The 17,767-nt window shown below is 37.7% G+C and overlaps 1 protein-coding gene across 2 annotated transcripts in view; it reads left to right on the forward strand.

Annotated features, from left to right (window-relative positions):
* The window catches only part of IBTK (inhibitor of Bruton tyrosine kinase), a 55,224-nt gene that overhangs the window by 8,297 nt on the left and 29,160 nt on the right, over positions 1-17,767 (forward strand). For both annotated transcript variants that reach the window (XM_033055428.2, XM_033055429.2), the window contains exons 3-12: positions 3,227-3,323; positions 3,653-3,777; positions 4,645-4,755; positions 5,934-6,104; positions 7,166-7,283; positions 9,035-9,215; positions 10,450-10,573; positions 14,475-14,652; positions 15,332-15,506; positions 16,312-16,905. In XM_033055428.2, the coding sequence (XP_032911319.1) occupies positions 3,227-3,323; positions 3,653-3,777; positions 4,645-4,755; positions 5,934-6,104; positions 7,166-7,283; positions 9,035-9,215; positions 10,450-10,573; positions 14,475-14,652; positions 15,332-15,506; positions 16,312-16,905 (1,874 nt within the window). The remainder of the gene's footprint in view (positions 1-3,226; positions 3,324-3,652; positions 3,778-4,644; positions 4,756-5,933; positions 6,105-7,165; positions 7,284-9,034; positions 9,216-10,449; positions 10,574-14,474; positions 14,653-15,331; positions 15,507-16,311; positions 16,906-17,767) is intronic.

Consider the following 17,767-nt stretch of genomic DNA (forward strand, 5'->3'; position numbering starts at 1 on the left):
CTATAGTTTTCCTTTGCATCTACAATTTTTAGAGTTGTATTGCTTATGTAAAAGTCTGTTTTTAAACTTGACTGAATGCCTCTTGAGGCTTGTCATTAATACTGTGTTTAGATTGCAGTGCATTGATTTACTTGAAAGTTATCTCTGTTCATACAGATACCTGCCTTTGCCTGTGCAGAAATCAGCACTGAGTAGGGTTCCCTGATAAATTGTGGACTTTGTTGAGGACTTGTTTGTGTGAATGATATCAGGCTCAGGTTCTTAAAAATAGAGAGTGATCAGATGAAAGATACTCTGAAAACAGACCCTTCAGTAATTGTATCAATTGATATTAGAGAACATAAGGGAAAATTAAATAGAGTTATAATTAAAAATTAATCTTACATTTAACAGATAATTCAAGATATGGAGTATTCTATTAAGTGAATCTCCTTTTCATTAGTATTTTAAGCCAGGGCTTTTGCTTAGTCCTCCTTATTCCTTTTTTACAATTACTGTTTCTTGCCATCCACTTAACAAGTTGTATCCATTTTTGATTGTTCTTCCTTCTGTTCCTTGTTTCGCAATACAGCAAAGGGAAGAGATGTCTGTTTGAGATGTTCAGGGTCTCTTTAACCATGTGAAAAATTGAAATATTTGTGGTTCAGGGTTGTTTTAAAACAAACCTTTGAAGGCAGTGAATTTTTCATTTTGTTTGCAGTCTTTTAAAGTTATAGTAACTAGCCATTTGTAGACATAACTCTGCTGTCTACAAGATTTTAAACAGAAAGATGGTGGCTCTGGTAGTTTTTAGTTCTTGAAGGTCTGATAACTGTTAAATATTTATTTAATGTGCTGTCTCCTTACAGAGTGGGGAAGTTTAAATTAAACTTGACTAAAACAGATTTTTTATAAGCATTGCACCTATGATACTGTTCTCTAGAACTGGAACTGTGTACATGAAAAAGTATTCAGTCCTCCAGTGAATGTGTGTATATCTGTATCTTTGCTATTTGCTTACAGGGGGCCTGTAGAGTTTTTCCTCAATGTCTTTTACTTCTCTGTCAGTTACATAAGTGAATGAGATTTTTTTGCTGGCCAGCTCTGCTGATATTCTTTTAAGAAGCAGAACAGAAACAGCTCATGGAGAGTGCTCTCTCTTCCAGTTCCTTAGCTGAAGTCTGTCTGTTGTACTGTGTTATCAAAAGGATATGTTCTTAAGGTATTACAGCAACAACAGGAACTGATTGCAGAATAGAATTATGAAATAGCTGAGACAGAGGTCTCTGATGGTTGTCTAGTCTAGCCCCCAGGCTAAGTCAGAGCAGGTTGCCCAGGACTGTGTCCAGTTGGGTTTTGAGCAGACCATCAGACATCTCTGTTCCAATGTTTTACTATCAGTGCAGTAAAAAGGTGTTTTAGATTTAAACAGGATTTCTTATATGTTAATTTGTACTCATTGCCACTTTTTCTGTCACTGGGTATCACTGTGATCTGTACCCTTCACCTCCAGTCAGGTATTTATTATGTATGACAACACATGCTGTTCCCCCCGCCATTCCAAACCTTCTCTAGGATAAGCATCCCAGCTCCCTCAGCTTCTCTTTGAATGTCAGATGACCCAGTCATTATTTTCATAGTCTTTTGCTGAGCTTGCTTTTGTATGTCCTTGTCTGTCTGGGAGTCCAGACCTGAACCCAGCACTCCAGCTGTGGCTTGCTAGTGCTGAGTAACGTTTGCTGGCAGCACTCCCACCTGCAGCCCTGGATGCTTTCACCATTCCTAACTCTGAGCTTGCTGGCTTGTGGTCATCTGGTGGTGTGCAAGAAGCCCTAAGTCCTTTTCTACTAAGGTGCTTTTTAGTCATTCAGCCTTGAGCTGTACCAGTTCACTGGGTTGTTCCTCCCCAGGGCCAGGATTTGCATTTCCCTCTGTTGAACTTTGTGGTTCCTCTCACCCTGTTGCTCCAGTCTGTCAAAGTCCCTTTGAATGTCATCACAACTTTCTGACTTATCAGCCACTCCTCCTTGTCTAGTATCATCACCTTTGCTTAGGGAGCAGCACTCTAGCCTATCATCCAGGTTGTTAGTCAAGATGTTAAACAGTACTAGCTCCAGAATCAGGCCCTGAGTTCCTAAACTCGTTTGGATGACAGACTTCTGCTGTGGGCTGGAGGCAGTCTTGGCTTATTCTCAGGCTGTATCTAACTATAAGATTTACCACTCAGCAACTGGAGTTTGTTTTCACAAATTCAGACCATGTGACTATCCCAGCAGCCTCTGTCTGCTTGTGAATATTTTAAACAACTTCCAGAATGAAGACTATCCAGCTATCTGTTAAGTCATAAAAATAAGTCAGTCATTGCTGTCATATGGTGACTTAATCCCAGCCCTGTTGCTCTAGGGTTGTCTTTATAATTTGGAGAATGTATGCTGTTGTTCTTCTGGGGAATGGTTTTCCAAAGAAAGTTGTATTTCTTGTGTTTACCTGTTAAGTGTGAGGTTTTATAAGGTTTGCTTTGTATTAGCCATGACCTCAGGTACAGCCTTGTTGGCCATTAGGTTCTTTTTGAGGACATCTGGAGTTCTTCACTTTTGGGAAGTGATTGATGGCACTTGACTTCCTGCTGTAGCAGCACTCTTTTATGTTGAGAAAATGGTGTTTACAGAGATTGTCTATGTTTCTCTAAGCTCTGAAAGAGTGACCTGTTTATGCTTTGTCCCTCTGAACCTTCTCTAGTGCTCTTTCCTGGCTGTTTGTGTCCTCTTGCATTTTCTCAGCATCTGTGAAACTGTTCCTTGCTTGTTTTCAAAGTAATAGTAAATTAATTTTTTTTTTTTTGTCACTTGCCTAACTTGTCAAAACTGATTCTGTAGAATGCCAGTTTAAGAAAATGCATCCTTTGAAGCTGGTAAATTCATTTTTGGTGAATACTTACCATTCCTAGATGTCAGTGCTTTATCTTCACAACTGTTTCCTTTGTGTTTTTCTGGTTACAGTTTTTTATTACACAGTCAGTGTTGAGACAATAAAATCCATGTTAATGTATCAACAAGATGTATACCTGGCAGAACAGATTTACAGTGGTTTTGGGTTTTTTTTTTAATTTGCTTACAATTTACTTGAATCTGAATATTTTATCAGTATTAAACTTCAATTAAAGTTGTGTTTTGGTCCTTAAAGGTTTACCTGGTTTACTTCAAGCTGTGCAGTTCAAATTAACTTCTGTTCTTCTCTCCTCTTTCAGCATGGTGTTAGTCTGTATATTCAGGATAAAGAAGGCTTATCAGCCCTCGATCTTGTGATGAAAGACAGACCTATCCATGTGGTGTTCAAGAAAACAGGTAAGAAATAAAATAGTCCAATTTGTATTTTGCATTTGTTTCAACAATGTATTTATACATGCACCAGTGTATACAATATTTTCTGTTTTTAATTGGGATTTCATAAACTGTGAGATGCCCTGATGCTAATGTTGGTCATCTGTACAATATTGTTGGAATATTTTGTCATGGTACCTTACTTCTTTTAATATTAAATGTTTTTAAAGTTCAGTTTTAGGTTCAAAGAATTTCCTCTTCAGTTTTTAGATAGAAATAGCAGTTGTTTTTTGAAGTCAATGTGTGCAACACTGGTAAATTTCAAGCTTCAGAGAGGATCTTTTCCATTACAGATCCCACAGAAGTCTACACCTGGGGAAACAATATAAATTTTACTTTGGGTCATGGTGGCCAGCAGGGTAGACATCATCCTGAGCTGGTGGACCTTTTTCCTCGGAATGGCGTGTATATTAAGCAGGTATTCTTAACGTATTACATAGGCACGTTCTTGGTGAGGGGTATGTAAGGGGAAAAAAGTAACCAAGGAGTTATCAAGTGTTAAAGATTTCCATGGAAATCTTGGTGCCTTCCCCTCTTGCCCACCTCCTTACCTCCCTGCCACTCCAATCACCATTTCTGAAATTGTGGTTCTCTGTTTTGGTGGGGGAACAGGGGGTTTTATACAATTTACTTTGGATATATGGCTTGTATATCATTAAATGCATTTAAAAGCTTGATACTTCTGTAACTGTTCTGAGCTGCTGACTTCCTGTGTGATTCCACTACTGATTAAATACATATATATATGATCTATATATGGAATAATAAATATAATAAATATGCTTGGTACATGTTGAATTAAAATTATCTCTTGTGTTCAAAGCAGCATATGCTGCTAAATGCATTTCACGTAGCAGTACCTTTGTCTCTAATAACTTATTGTGACTTCAGTTTGAGAATATTTGGAAACTTGAGCAAACATTCAGGGCAGACAATCTGTGCTGCAGCCTTAACATATTTTCTTTGGCATTTCTGAGGCAGCATTGGGGACCTTAAAACTCAGTCTTTTGAGTTTCTTTTACCCTGTGGGGCTATGATTGATCTTCTTTTAATAAACTGAAACTGTTCATCTCTTCAAGCAGGTTAAGGCAGTACGTAATATGTTTAAAGCAAGTATTTTATGTGTCCTGTGATTTAGTACCAGTATCTTGTATTTTCATGAACTTATCTTTATTAAAGCAGAACTTCTTCACAAAGTACTTACGGCAAGTGTTTTCAGATTATCCAAGAAAATTAATTTATTCTATGTTCCCCCTTCCCCATCCACTTTTTGATCTTTTTTCAGGTGGTGCTCTGCAAATTCCACTCTGTGTTCCTTTCCCACAAAGGCCAAGTGTATACATGTGGACATGGACAAGGAGGGCGCTTGGGTCATGGTGATGAACAAACATGCTTGGTATGCTGTTTTGTGTTATTTCTTGTAGTCCAGTATGATGTTTTTTATTTCTAACAGCAAGTCTAAAGAGGGATTAGAGTTCTATCAGTATACTTTTAAAATGAGTTTGCCATTCATTTTAAACCAAACTCCTGCTTGCTACCAAGTAACAGAAAAACTTCTCCATTGCTAATAGGTGGCAGAGAGTAGAGGAATGTGCATTTAATTATACTTTAACTTCAAATAGCTAGGTGCTGTGGTCAAACTTGTGTTGTGACTGAGTTGATTTAAAGGCCAGCTGATACTAGATAAGTAGAAGCAAACGTTTTTTGGCTGGACTTTTTGACAGAGAAACAGCAGTGCAGTACTGTGAAGCTGTAGTGGCAGGAAGAGAGATGGTAGGGTTGCTTTTTACTAGACTTATACAACTTAAGTGAAAGTCACTGGTTGTTTTCATTTGAATAGTACATTGTTGCAATGCACAAAACTAAAATTTGAGAAGACTAAGATATGATGACAGCACAGTTCTTAGACTTAAGCATCTTATCCTACCTCATAATGTACATTTATCTTGCAGCACAGTAATTTTTAAAACTTTCTAATATCAAGTATCTGGTAGAACTTGATATTTTATTGCTGAATGGTATAGTGGAGAGTGGAGCTCAAATTTACTTTTTTTTTAAAGAGAGTAATTCTGGTAAATTAGTATTTTTTTCAAATTGCTTCCCGAAATTGTGATGTTACGTAGTTGAATAAAGGAGAAGTCATATTAGAGTGCATGAAGACTGAAAGGTACAGAACTGCTTCCTTATTCAGTGAAATTTCATTTGTATTATCCTGCATTGGAGGGATATAGCTTTAGTGTCTGTGGTATTTAAAATACCATGTGATAGTTAATATTTGTTCAATAGTCCTGAAGATGTAGTTTCCAATCTAATGTCAGAACAATTGATTTAAAATTCATCTCTCCTGATAGCAAAGGACATTTACCTGATAGCATTTCAAATGAAAGTAATTAATCTTAACTGCACTGGATGTGGTTGTTATGTTAATGAATGTGTTGTGCATTCAAATGCATTTTATCTTTATTTCGATATTTAGTCATGACTTTCTGTTGGTGTAACTTTAGTTTCATAGATGACCACTGGTTAGTAACAAACCAATATGCTTTGGTATCAACTTGTTTTTTCCTGATTCAGGTTCCAAGACTTGTGGAAGGCTTAACTGGTCATCAGTGCTCTCAGATAGCTGCAGCTAAGGATCATACTGTTGTTCTAACAGAAGATGGATATGTTTACACATTTGGTTTGAATACTTTCCATCAATTGGGTATTCTTCCTCCTCCTTCTAATTGCAATGTTCCTAGACAGGTAAAAATAACATCAGTCAAAGCTTAATTGTTTGGTGTTGTTATGTTCGTTTTTCTTAACAGAAAGTAAAATATGAAGATTATAAAAATAACTCCTAAACTTTTTCAGAACTGCAGTTTAATGTGAGTTCAGATAAATCTTGATTCTGTGTTATCAGACATCTCAGATCTTAACTGTGTTCTGGTAAATATCTTAGTTTGTAACCTGAACAATACCAAAATTTTTAGTGTGAAGTATGATAAAAGGTACAGCTGCCTTTTCTTCCCTCTTCCCCAAATTGTTCTGTAGCTGAAGTATTAATAGGTATGTATCACTTGAGAATCACACTCTTATCTCTTTTTGAATCATTGGATGATGGCTCTCAGGGTTTGATTGTCCTTTGCTGGAAGCACTGGAGTCAGTGTTTTGAGAAGAGTAGTGCCAGGGAAGAGGAGTATGGGCATCAGCAACTTAACAGTATTTCTATGCCTAATCTCTGAATTTTTTTTGTGTAAGTAAAGAAGCTTTTACTTCATCTGAAGTAGAACAACATGGCACTATCAGTGTTGTGAAAGTAAAAAAAAATGGATAGTGTTTTGGGGTACCATGTGTTCTTCAGTAGTGTAATGACAGCTCTATATCCACAGTATTTGCTGTGATTTTATCATCTTAATCTGGAAAAGTCAATTTAAATGTGAAGTATGGAATTAGCAGTTTAGTTTTCCTCAGCATGTATGGGCCATTAGGACTTGGAAGTTTAAACTTCTAGTTGACATTTTACAGCACCTGAGTCTTCTGTGGCTGTGCTATACATGTCCTCTTCAGTCTTGTTCAACATCTTACATATGAAGGCAGCCTAAGGGGACTTGATTCCGGTTCTGATTAGATAATACAAAAAGTTTAGTTCTTCTTTCATTAGTGCAATAGTGTCCCACTTGACAAACTTCTGAAATAGCCTGATTTATTAGACTGTATGTGGATTGATATTATTGCTTCATTCTTAATGGCTTTAGGAGTTAAATGTTGTCAGAAATTCACCTGTTGCTACTTAATATTAAGATGTACTTTGGATTTGTGCTTAGGTTCAGGCAAAAAACCTGAAAGGTAGAATGGTGATTGGAGTGGCTGCAGGCAGATTCCATACTGTGCTATGGACTAAGGAAGCAGTGTATACCATGGGGCTGAATGGCGGCCAACTAGGTAAGGTAGAAGTGTTCTGAAAGTAAAACCCAGCCATTGAAAGATGTTGTTTGTGCTTAACCTGTCATCTGCTTCTTAGAACAGAAGCCTGGGTGAAGCTTTTTTCTGTCTTTTTTTTTTTTTTTTTTTAACCAATCTGATGACATCATCCCTTCACACTTCTTTTGAAGAATATTTTTCGTTCCTACCAGTTACTTTCACATATTGAGATGATAGGAGCTAGTCAGATTTAGCTCTTATTTGAACTCTTTGTAACATTTACCTTCCATGCATCTTTTGTGGTCCTCCTACTGGGGACTTTGAGGAAACAAAATTTTGCTGTTTGTGCTGGAAATTACTCCAAGGCATGCTTGTCTCCTCCTTGCAATCTGGCAGGCACTACCTTTAATAAATTATAAACTAGCCTTCAGCTCTCCTGCCTATGGCCTTCTTTCATCAAGCACTGTAAACATGCTACTGATAACTTTTTCCAGACTAACTTTTTCAAGTGAAATACCTGCCTGTATCTAGTTGTTTTTAGCAATACCATTATCAGAATCTTCAGTTAACTGTCTTATTCTGAAGTCAAGAAAGAACCTTTTAAAAATATATTACCAGCTAGTGAACTTGATTTGTGGTATGAATGGGGCATTTTAATTGCTTTTATCTTTTTTAATAAACAGGCATTACTATAGTAATTTGGATTTGCATTTTTGCAGTTTTGGGTCTATGTGCAAGCAAAACTGTTAGCTATCTCTGGTACTTAGAGTTAATCTGCATCAGCTCTGGCCTCAGGTTCCAGCTCTTTTTGTGTTTCTATGTTAAGGTGTCAAAGGTATGTGAAAAAACTTATCTTTTTCAGAGAAATATCTTACTAATTAATATCTTCTTGCTTGTTTTTGCCTTTTTGTATATGCACCCATCATATAAGCTTTTTTTGTGGTTGCTTGTGTGGTTGGGACTATTCTGGCTAGCATGTGGCCCAATGCAGTACCATAGAGAGACAGTAATTGAATCTTAAGTGATGTTAGCTGTGTCAGCTGGGCACCACTTGTGATGGTAAACCTTGACCCCATAAGATGTTTAAGCATAGCCCTATGTTGTGTTTTGGCAGGGTTGCTTCCAGCTGTAGAGGCAGCTCTGCTGCTTGTTTCTTGGCATCTGTACTCTGCTCTGTGGTGCAGGCATAAGTGCTCTGCACACAAAACAGGATTATGTTGTGTATGAGATTCCTGATATTAGGTTTCTTGTTGCAACAGAGCAATGGCCTATTTTTATTTTATTTTTAAAATGTTTTCAGAGATCTTGCCTTGCAGCTCCAACCTTTTCTGTTTCATGTAACTGCTGCCTTTGTGCTTACCTGCAGTTACAGAATTTTTTTGACAAGCTTATTTTTTTGTCTTCATATGTCCGAAATAATCTGTAGTTTATGCCAGTGTTATGGTATTTCTGCTGCCTTGAATTTTCATATGATGAAATAAATATTCTTTCTTTGGGATCAAAGCACAGTACCACCACATTAAATAGCTTCCCTGTTGAATATGTCTTACTTCATTTTTATGTATCAGGTCTTGGTGTTTGGGCATTTGTAGTGAATTAACAAATAGATGTGGTGGGCCTCATCTGTCTAAATATTCTGAAGACAAATTATCCAACTACCTAAAAAAATCTTTTGGAATTTAAAGGTTCTTCAAAGTAGTGTCATAAAATATTATTTCAGTGCACAATGTGTGGAATGGCAAATAATTTTTGGGGTGTGTTGTATTTTCTAGGTTATCTGCTGGATCCTAATGGAGAAAAATGTGTAACTGCACCTCGCCAAGTCTCTGCTCTACATCATAAAGACATCTCTGTGTCCCTGGTCTCTGCAAGTGATGGTGCTACAGTATGTGTTTCTGAAAGAGGAGATATCTATTTGCTTGCAGACTACCAGTGCAAAAAGATAGCTTCAAAGTATGTGTTACTTTTCTGATTTGTTATGAAGAACAATAGGGGAAGATTTCACTGTATACTTCCAAGCCATGTGAAAGATTTTTCTGCATAAAGTACAGAAAATACAGTGATGCCCTGTTTTCTTCATTTGTAGTTCTTTCATATGAACTAGGGCTATTGTTTTTGTGTGTTTCTTCATTTGTTTTTTGGGGTTTTTTTTGTTGTTTTTTACAAGAGGCTAAGGTACCACTTGCTATTTACCGAAGATACTTTAAAAAACACATTAGGAGGAAATATTTTGTGCCACAAGTTTAAAAACATTGAAACTGGTATTTTTTCTTCCTCTGGTAACCTGAATTTGTCTAACTGCATCTTGGTAGAGACGTTGAAGATCTGCTATTCCATTTGTTTATATTGTTATGATTTTGAATCAGTCATCTGGGGTCTGAATTTTCTAATTAATGTATAGGTATATTATATGATGAAGAAAAATTTTGATTGTAAGAAAGGCTATTGTAAAATCTTCTGGTCTGTATGCTAAAACCAGGATGTAAAACCTGTTGAAGAAGCTGGATTTTTGACTCGTGAATTTAGGAAAATATTTAATCCTGTTCTCTTTTACGTAGTTTGCAATGACAGATTAGAATATGTTTTTTTTAGATTTGATTTTGCGTAGATAATTCCCCCCTAATTTTTCAGCTTTGCTTCAAATTCTAAGAGTATTTTTTGACATATTATAGGTTAATGATTACCTTATACTTCATTTCTACATGGTTATAAGTGAAGGTGTTGGCACTTGTAGAAGCTTAATGCCATGTCCTGTGCTCTTGCACTAAGCAACTGAGAAAAGATAATAAGTATGATTTTGATCAGCTAAAAACCAAGATCTAGCAAACCCCTGATAATTGACCTGCTGGGATAGGATAGATGTTTTAATACAAACAGCTGAATAAATTTTTGTAATGATGATATCAAAGTTACATCATCTACTGATTTTCACTCATGGAATTTTGAGAAGAACTTCTAAATATACAATGTGATATAGTTAAAAACAAGCAAAAGTTGTAGTCTGCTGTAATATTAGCTGTTATGTTAATAGTACCAGTGGGATGGAACTAAACATAAATAATTTTTCAGTGTCACTGCCTTGACTATATTTTTTTACTGCTTGTCTAAATGAAAAAGCTAACTGTCATAGAACCAACATTAAGTACACAATAGGGAAATACTAATTTAACCTTTTGTGTTCTTTCAGACAGCTGAACCTTAAAAAAGTTCTTGTCAGTGGGGGATATTTGGAATATAAAGTAGATACCCAGCATCTTAAAGAAAATGGGGGTCAAAAGACTTGCATTCTGGCACTGGATGAAGCTGGAAGAGTAAGTTGTCATAATTATAATTATATAGCAGGCTGCATAGTGATTAATCAAACTTTAAACATAAGACAGGACAAAATAATGCCTAGAAAATAACCAATTTCACAAAATCATAGAATATGCTGGGTTGGAAATGACCCACAAGGATCACCAAGTCCAGTTTCTTGCCCTAAGAAGGATTATCCCAAGTCTACATCCCACAGCACACCAGGTGCCTAAGGGCATTGTCCAAGTGCTTCTTGAAGTCTGTCACAGTTGATGCTGTGACCCCTTCCCTGAGGAACCTGTTCCAGTGCCCAACCACCTTCTGAGTGAAGAAAGTAAAGTTTTTTGCAGTAAGCCTCCTCTGACACAGCTTCAGGGCATTCTGTTGGTGCTGTCACTCAGCACAGAGCAGAGATCAGAGCCTGCCCCTCCTGTTCCACTCACAAGGAATTTGTAACTGCACTGAGCTCTCCCCTCAGTCTCCTCCAGGCTGAACAGACCCAGTGCCCTCAGCTGCTCCTCACACGGCTTCCCCTCAAGGCTCTTCCCCGTCTTTGTGCCCTCCTTTGGACACTTTCTAATAGTTCAATGTCTGTCTCACATTGTGGTGCCCAGAGCTGCCCCCAGCACTGGAGGTGAGGCTGCCCCAGCTCAGAGCAGAGCAGGACAATCCCTCCCTTGCCTGGCTGGCCATGCTGTGCCTGATGCCCCCAGGACAGGGTTGGCTCTCCTGGCTCCAGGGCACTGCTGGCTCATGTTCAACTTGCCATCAACCAGGACCCCCAGGTGCTGCTTTCCAGCATTTCATTCCCCAGTCTGTTCATACATTCAGGGTTGGCCTTTTCCAGGTGCAGAATCCAGCACTTTCCCTTGTTGAACTTCATGCGGTTGGTGACTGCCCAAGGTCTCTCTGCAGGGCCTCTCTGCCCTGGAGTCAGCAGCTCCTCCCGGTTTTGTATAATCTGTAAACTTGCTCAGTATCTCTTCCTGTCCTGACTGCAAGTCACTTATGAAGATGTTGAAGAGCATAGGGCTGAGAAGCCCTGTGGAACAACCCCAGTAGTGACAGGTCACTAGTCTGATGTAACCCCTCACTGTAACCCTTTGCATCCAACTCATGGGCCAGTTGCTCACCCATCCCATGATTTGTGCTGAATATTTTGTCTAGAAAGATCTTGTGAGAAACAGTATCAAAAGCTGTGTTGAAATCCAGAAAGATTACCGTTAACTGGCTTCCCTTGGTCAGCTACATGGGATACCTTGTCATCAAAGGAAGTCAGGTTTTATAAGCAGGACTTTGCCCTCATGAAGCCGTGCTGGCTGTGACCTTGTGACCAAGGTTTTCTTCCAGGTGTTTGTCATCTCCTGGAATAACCTTCTCCACAACTTTACCAGGCACTGAAGTGAGACTGACAGACTGTAGAGCATGAGGTTCTCTCTTCTTGCCCTTCTTGAAAATTGGGACAATATTCATCAGTAGCTGGAACCTCTCTGGATTTCCAAGACTGCTCAAAAATCATCAAGAAAGGCTTTGGGATGACATCACCTAGCACTTTAAGGATTCTTGGATGGATCCCAGCAGGCCCCATAACTTTGTAGGGATCCAGCTGGAGCGGAAGATCCCACACAGTTTCAGGGTTGACTGGGAGTTGCATTCTCACGGTCATGGTCCTCTAGCTCAGGGCACTGAGACCCTCTTGTTGAAGACAGAGGCAAAGAATGTGTTGAACATCTGTGCCTTTTCTGTGTCCCTGTTTGAGAGGTGACCATCCTCACCCTGTAATGGGCTGATGTTACTCTTATACTGCCTGTTGCCATTAATGTATTTGTAAAAGCTCTTTTTATTTTTCCTCAACCAGTTTGTTTCTACAGAGTTGTTGGTGATTTTTTTTATATTAGGGCCATAGGAAGGTTATACAAGTAATGTATAGTAGGTTTTTTTTTTAAATCTATGGGCTTCTAATGACTTTTCAATGAAGGTATGAACTTTGTTTTTACATACACATTAGTGGTTATATAGTGTATGTGATTTAAGTTATTTTTGTTGGTGGTTTTTTTCCCTGTCTGTTCATCCCACATACCCGAGTCACCTTTATACCTTTCAGAAGTTTTAGAGTCTTTGCTGAAACACAGCTGTTTTGTAGATGAAATGTCCCTTTTATTGTCAAAATGTTGCACCTAAACCTGGTGAATCATTTAGTATTTAAGTGTAGATTCTCTATTGTCTTAGAATTGGAATGCCATGGTGAAATTTGTTTTTTTTTTCCCCTTTCTCTTTTTTAAGAGTTTTAAGGTTTACAGGACCCTACAAAATCCCTTTTTTCGGCCTGCTCACTGAGACATCACAACCTTCACTGCCATCTAGTGGTGTTTACGAAGAAACTTGTCTTACTGAAATGCCTTCTTTAAGAATGTTAAAAACAGAGCTTGTATATCAAAATGAGGAGCAATGTGCATGTGTCCTTTGGCTGAATTATGTTTTGAGATACTATCTTTTCATTAGATCATTAGTTCTCTCAGAGATTATAAACTTCCAATTCAGTATTTGATCATGTGAGGTGTAGCCTCTAGCATCTGTAGTATTGGTAATGCCTCTTCAACATCTTTGGGACTCTGCTTTAACAATAAGAAACTACTTGATCTTCCTGCATCAGAGGAGCAATGTCCATGTGCATTTCATCTCTTTCCATGTTGAATACTGACAAGTGCTAGTATCTTTAGTGCTTTCAGGCATTATAAATTATTGAGTAAGGCAAGGGATGGGATCTTTAACACTTGTATTTCCTGAATCAGTGCTTCCTTGTCTGGCTTGATTACCCTTTCTTTAAGGGAGTATTGTTTAGCCTAGAAAATAAAAGTCACAGGGAGGATCTTTTTTATACATACTTGAAGAGAAGGTGTAAAGGAGATAGAGCCAGGCTATTTTCAGTGGTGCCCAGAGCCAGTACCACAGGCGATGGGTATGAACTGAAAGAGAGGAGGCTCTGTCTGAATATGGGGAAGCACTGAGGATGGTCCAGCACTGTCACAGATTGCCAGTTGAAGTTGGAAAAAATCAAAAGCTGTCTGGACATATTTCTGGGCAGCTGGCTCTGGGTGGTCCTGCTTGAGCAGAGGGTTGGACTAGACAACCTCCAGAGATCCCTTTCCATTTCGACCTTTCATTCTGTGATTCGTAGGGCTCGAGGAGAAGGGAAATAGGTTACTCAAGTTCTTCTGTCCCCTCCCTCTTTAGATGCTAACAGACCTGTGCAAGTCCTTCAGTGGGAAGAGTGAAGGCCTGATTTTAGCACTGCTAATGCCACATTTGGGTTTGGCTTTGCTTGGGGCTGTCTTTCAGGCATTTACAGTGTACCTTGTTGAGGTCTTGCTGTGCATGCAGTGCTTCATTCTCCGAAGGGTTTTGAAGTTTATGTTTGCTCATTATCTCTGTTCTAAACCTTGACTGGAAATTTGAAATTCTTGTCAAACAATTAACAGGAAATGGTTTAAATTTCCAGTGTGCTAGCTTTGAATTTTGTTTGACTTATAAGCAAACCAGTTGGACAAATCTGTAAATTAAGAACTAGATAAAACTTGTTTTTTGGCTTGACACCTCTTACCCTCCTCGTCAAGATGTTGGTAAAACCTGTCTTATAGATGACTGCTGTGATGATATTTGAGTATTGAGAGAAGCTTTTCAAATGCCCTTCATGAGCAAATGGATCTTGATGTCATGATAGATTTTCTCTGTTTTATTTGTGGAGTCTCTCTAATAGATGCTCGTAACACTTTATCTTAAAATTTTGAAGAATTCTTTCTCCTTTTATATGCAATTTTGAGTTGGCATGTTCTTGTGTTTAAAAAGGTAGTGTGTAATATCTAACTGCTTTTAAATGATACGAAGATTTTATCTTTCTTTAAAAATTTGATTTTGTAGGTGTTTTGTTGGAAGTCATCTAACAATTCCATGAAGCAGTGTCGTTGGGTGTATGGCCGGCAAGTCTTCATGTCTGATGTTGCATTGAATGGGAATGAAATAATGTTTGTCACACATGATGGTGAAGCCTTTACAGGGAAGTGGCTGGAAGAAGGGAAAAAAAGCTCAGAAAAGAAAGGTTAGCTGTGATTTCTTGGTGGTTTTTAAGTACTTTTAAATCAGTAAAGTTAAATTGAATCTTTACAGCCTCTAATAATATTATGTGGTAAGTTGGTTCTTTCCTCTGTAACTGATGGCTTTTAGCATTGACTGCTACTGTACTCTTTCCTCAGTAATACTAAGATTTACTTTGCAGCCTTCAGTTACCCTTTAAGTGGCAATTTCTGTGAAGAAAAGTACTTCTGAAGAATAATAGTAACACAATGATCTAGTGTAATGGTTTTGTCATGTATTACATGATGAATCCCAAGAAAATTGGTATTGAGCAAAAGAAGGAGCATGTGCTTACACTACTAAGTCTGTGAAACCTGCCCACTTATGTGGGCACAATTCAGGGTCCAAAGCAACTTCCACCTTATTAACTTGGCTCATAGGTCCTGATTTTTTTTGTTGTGTTTTTTTTTTTTTTTTCTGGAAGGAGCATACCTGTGTCGTTCAGGATAAGATTTTAAGTGAAACTGCCAGCTCTCCTTCTATATATTCTGTAAATAAGCAACCTGAAATCTTCAACATGGTTTAACCTTATTCAATTACTCCACCATTGGACATAGAGAAGTCATAGTCTTGCCATTTTGTCGTATTAGTTATATTTTAATTAGCAGGATCTTTCTGTGATGTGTGTTTATTTTTTTTAACAGAACTTGCTTCAAGCCTTCAGCATCCTTCCTGTGATGTGTCCTGTGAACATGATACGAACAGTGTGTATGAGAGAATTCGACTTCAGAAGCTGACTTTTGTCCACCGAGCTGTCAGTATTGCCACTGATCCTAGTGGCTGCAATTTTGCTGTATTACAGTCAGATCCTAAGACCAGGTATATTTAAGATAACAACAACTGCAATTTTTCCTTTTTTTGTGTGTGGTTGCAATTGAATAATTCTTTTCCACACAGTTTTTTGGCTCATACAGAAGTCACAGTAAATGCAGTTATCCATATTGCTAGACAACAGCCCTTTGTTAGTAATTATGTTGAAGTTATCCAAAGGCCTCAGTTTATGTATTTGCATAATAATAGACAGTATTGATGTTTTATCTGAAGTGTTTTAAGGCAAGCATTTGCCATGTATTTCCTAACATGCTCTGAGTTCTAAATACTGTAGAAATTCACTCCTTCAGTAATCACCAATAATCAGCTTTTAAATAAAAGTGACAAGTGAATTTTTGTTTGTTTGGAAAGAAATGTATAAAGTAAAATAAATGAATAGAATATGGGACTGTGTTTCTTATGCTCTCAGTTTCCAACATTTGTGATAAATAACTAAACATTAGGCTTTTTTCCTTATTGCTTAGTTTGTAATATGAAATACAGCAAGCATTTCTGTGTTTTCATGTTGGAAAAATGAGATAGTTCTGATAATACTGGTACAGTACGAAGGTAATTATTGTGTTCGATATACTGAAGGTAGATAGGTCTTATTTATGTAGTTTAATTGCCTAAATACCATATTATTAGTTATTTTTGTAAACAATGGGACAAAAAATGTTGAGCAGTGCAGCAATGTAAGAAAATAACCAAAGAAACCAAATGGTAGCATCATTATCTTCTTCATTAAACATACTATGTAAAATGTGATGAGGGTTATAAATAGTGTTTGATTATGGATTTAATTTTGTTCTAGTCTCTATGAAATTCCAAGTGTGTCACTGTCGAGTTTTGGAACGGATTTTGGCAAACTGTTAGATGAAACAGATGAAATGGACAGCATCCATGATGTGACTTTTCAGATTGGCACAAGAATGTACCCTGTGCACAAATACATCTTGGCCGTACGCTCCGACTTCTTCAAGAAACTCTTTGTTTCCAATGACAACCAGCTAGACACTCCAGACATCTACCGTAAAGATGAAGATGCTGTTGGATGTGATCTCTATGTAATTGAGAAGGTCCATCCAGACCTGTTTGCATACCTTCTGCAGTTCATATACACTGATACTTGTGATCTTTTGACTCATGGTTATAAGCCAAAAATCCCATGCAAAGAAAAATCAGATGAATATCAAGATACTTTAATTTCTAACCTCAGCAAAATGAGCTTTGATGAAAATGTCAATGGAAAGTCTGCATTTGAGATTTATAGAAATAATCAAGTGCAAGTTATAAATGAAAAACAGAAGAACAAATCTAAAAAAGGCAAAGCTGGTGATGAAGCTAACCTCATTAAAATGTTGCAAAGTGCAGCAAAGAAATTTGGGCTCAGCAATTTAAGTGGAAGGTAGGTAAAAGGAAATACATTTACATGTTGATGAGCTCTCCATGGGGTATTTTTATGTAAGCTGATCTAACTGTAGTTGTTATAACAATGGTGGAAATTAAGACACTGATGTTAGAATAGAAACTAGGGGGAGATGATGAGGGGATGCTACTTAGGAGCTGACTGGGCTTATTTCCAGTGCGTAAGAGTTTCAGGTTGGTTGGTGGTGAGCTATTCCTTCACTGTTTGGGTATCACTTGTTTTGCATCTACTCATTCTGTTAGCATTATTACTATTTTCCATTCTTTTTCTGCCCTATTAGAACTGTCTATCTCAACCTATGAATTTTACTCTTTTTTTTTTTTTTCCCCCAGTTTTCTTCCCCATCCCACTGGTTGGGTGGTGAGGGCAGAGTGAGTGAGTGAGTTTGTGGTCTTTAGCCAGACAAGTTGAGCCATGACAGGATCCTCTAAGGCATGAGCTCTGTGGGATTTGATATCTGATGTAAATCATCTGACTTTCCAGAAAGACTGTCATAAAACATCAATACTTGTGTTAGAGACAGCTGATCTGAGTTTTGGACTGTATAATTTCTATACAGTGGTCTGTAGTCTAGCAGTTTTTTCACAGACAGCAAATGTGTTTAGTATAAAACAGCACAAAGCAAAGCTAAATTCTTGTTCAACTGGTGTAATTTTTATGTTACATAGTGAAACAAATGAAATTGAGATCAAATGTCTCTTTAGAACTGCATTAATCAGTTTGGGGTTTTTTTCTGCATTTGTCCTTTCAAAGGTGGGAAATGAGCTTTGTCAAGGTAGTTTTCTTCACTGTATTTCTTACATGCGCAGCCAAGATGCGAAGCTGCTGCTAAAACTGTGTT

The sequence above is a fragment of the Catharus ustulatus genome, chromosome 3 (assembly GCF_009819885.2).
Source record: "Catharus ustulatus isolate bCatUst1 chromosome 3, bCatUst1.pri.v2, whole genome shotgun sequence".
NCBI classification, from domain to species: Eukaryota; Metazoa; Chordata; class Aves; order Passeriformes; family Turdidae; genus Catharus; species Catharus ustulatus.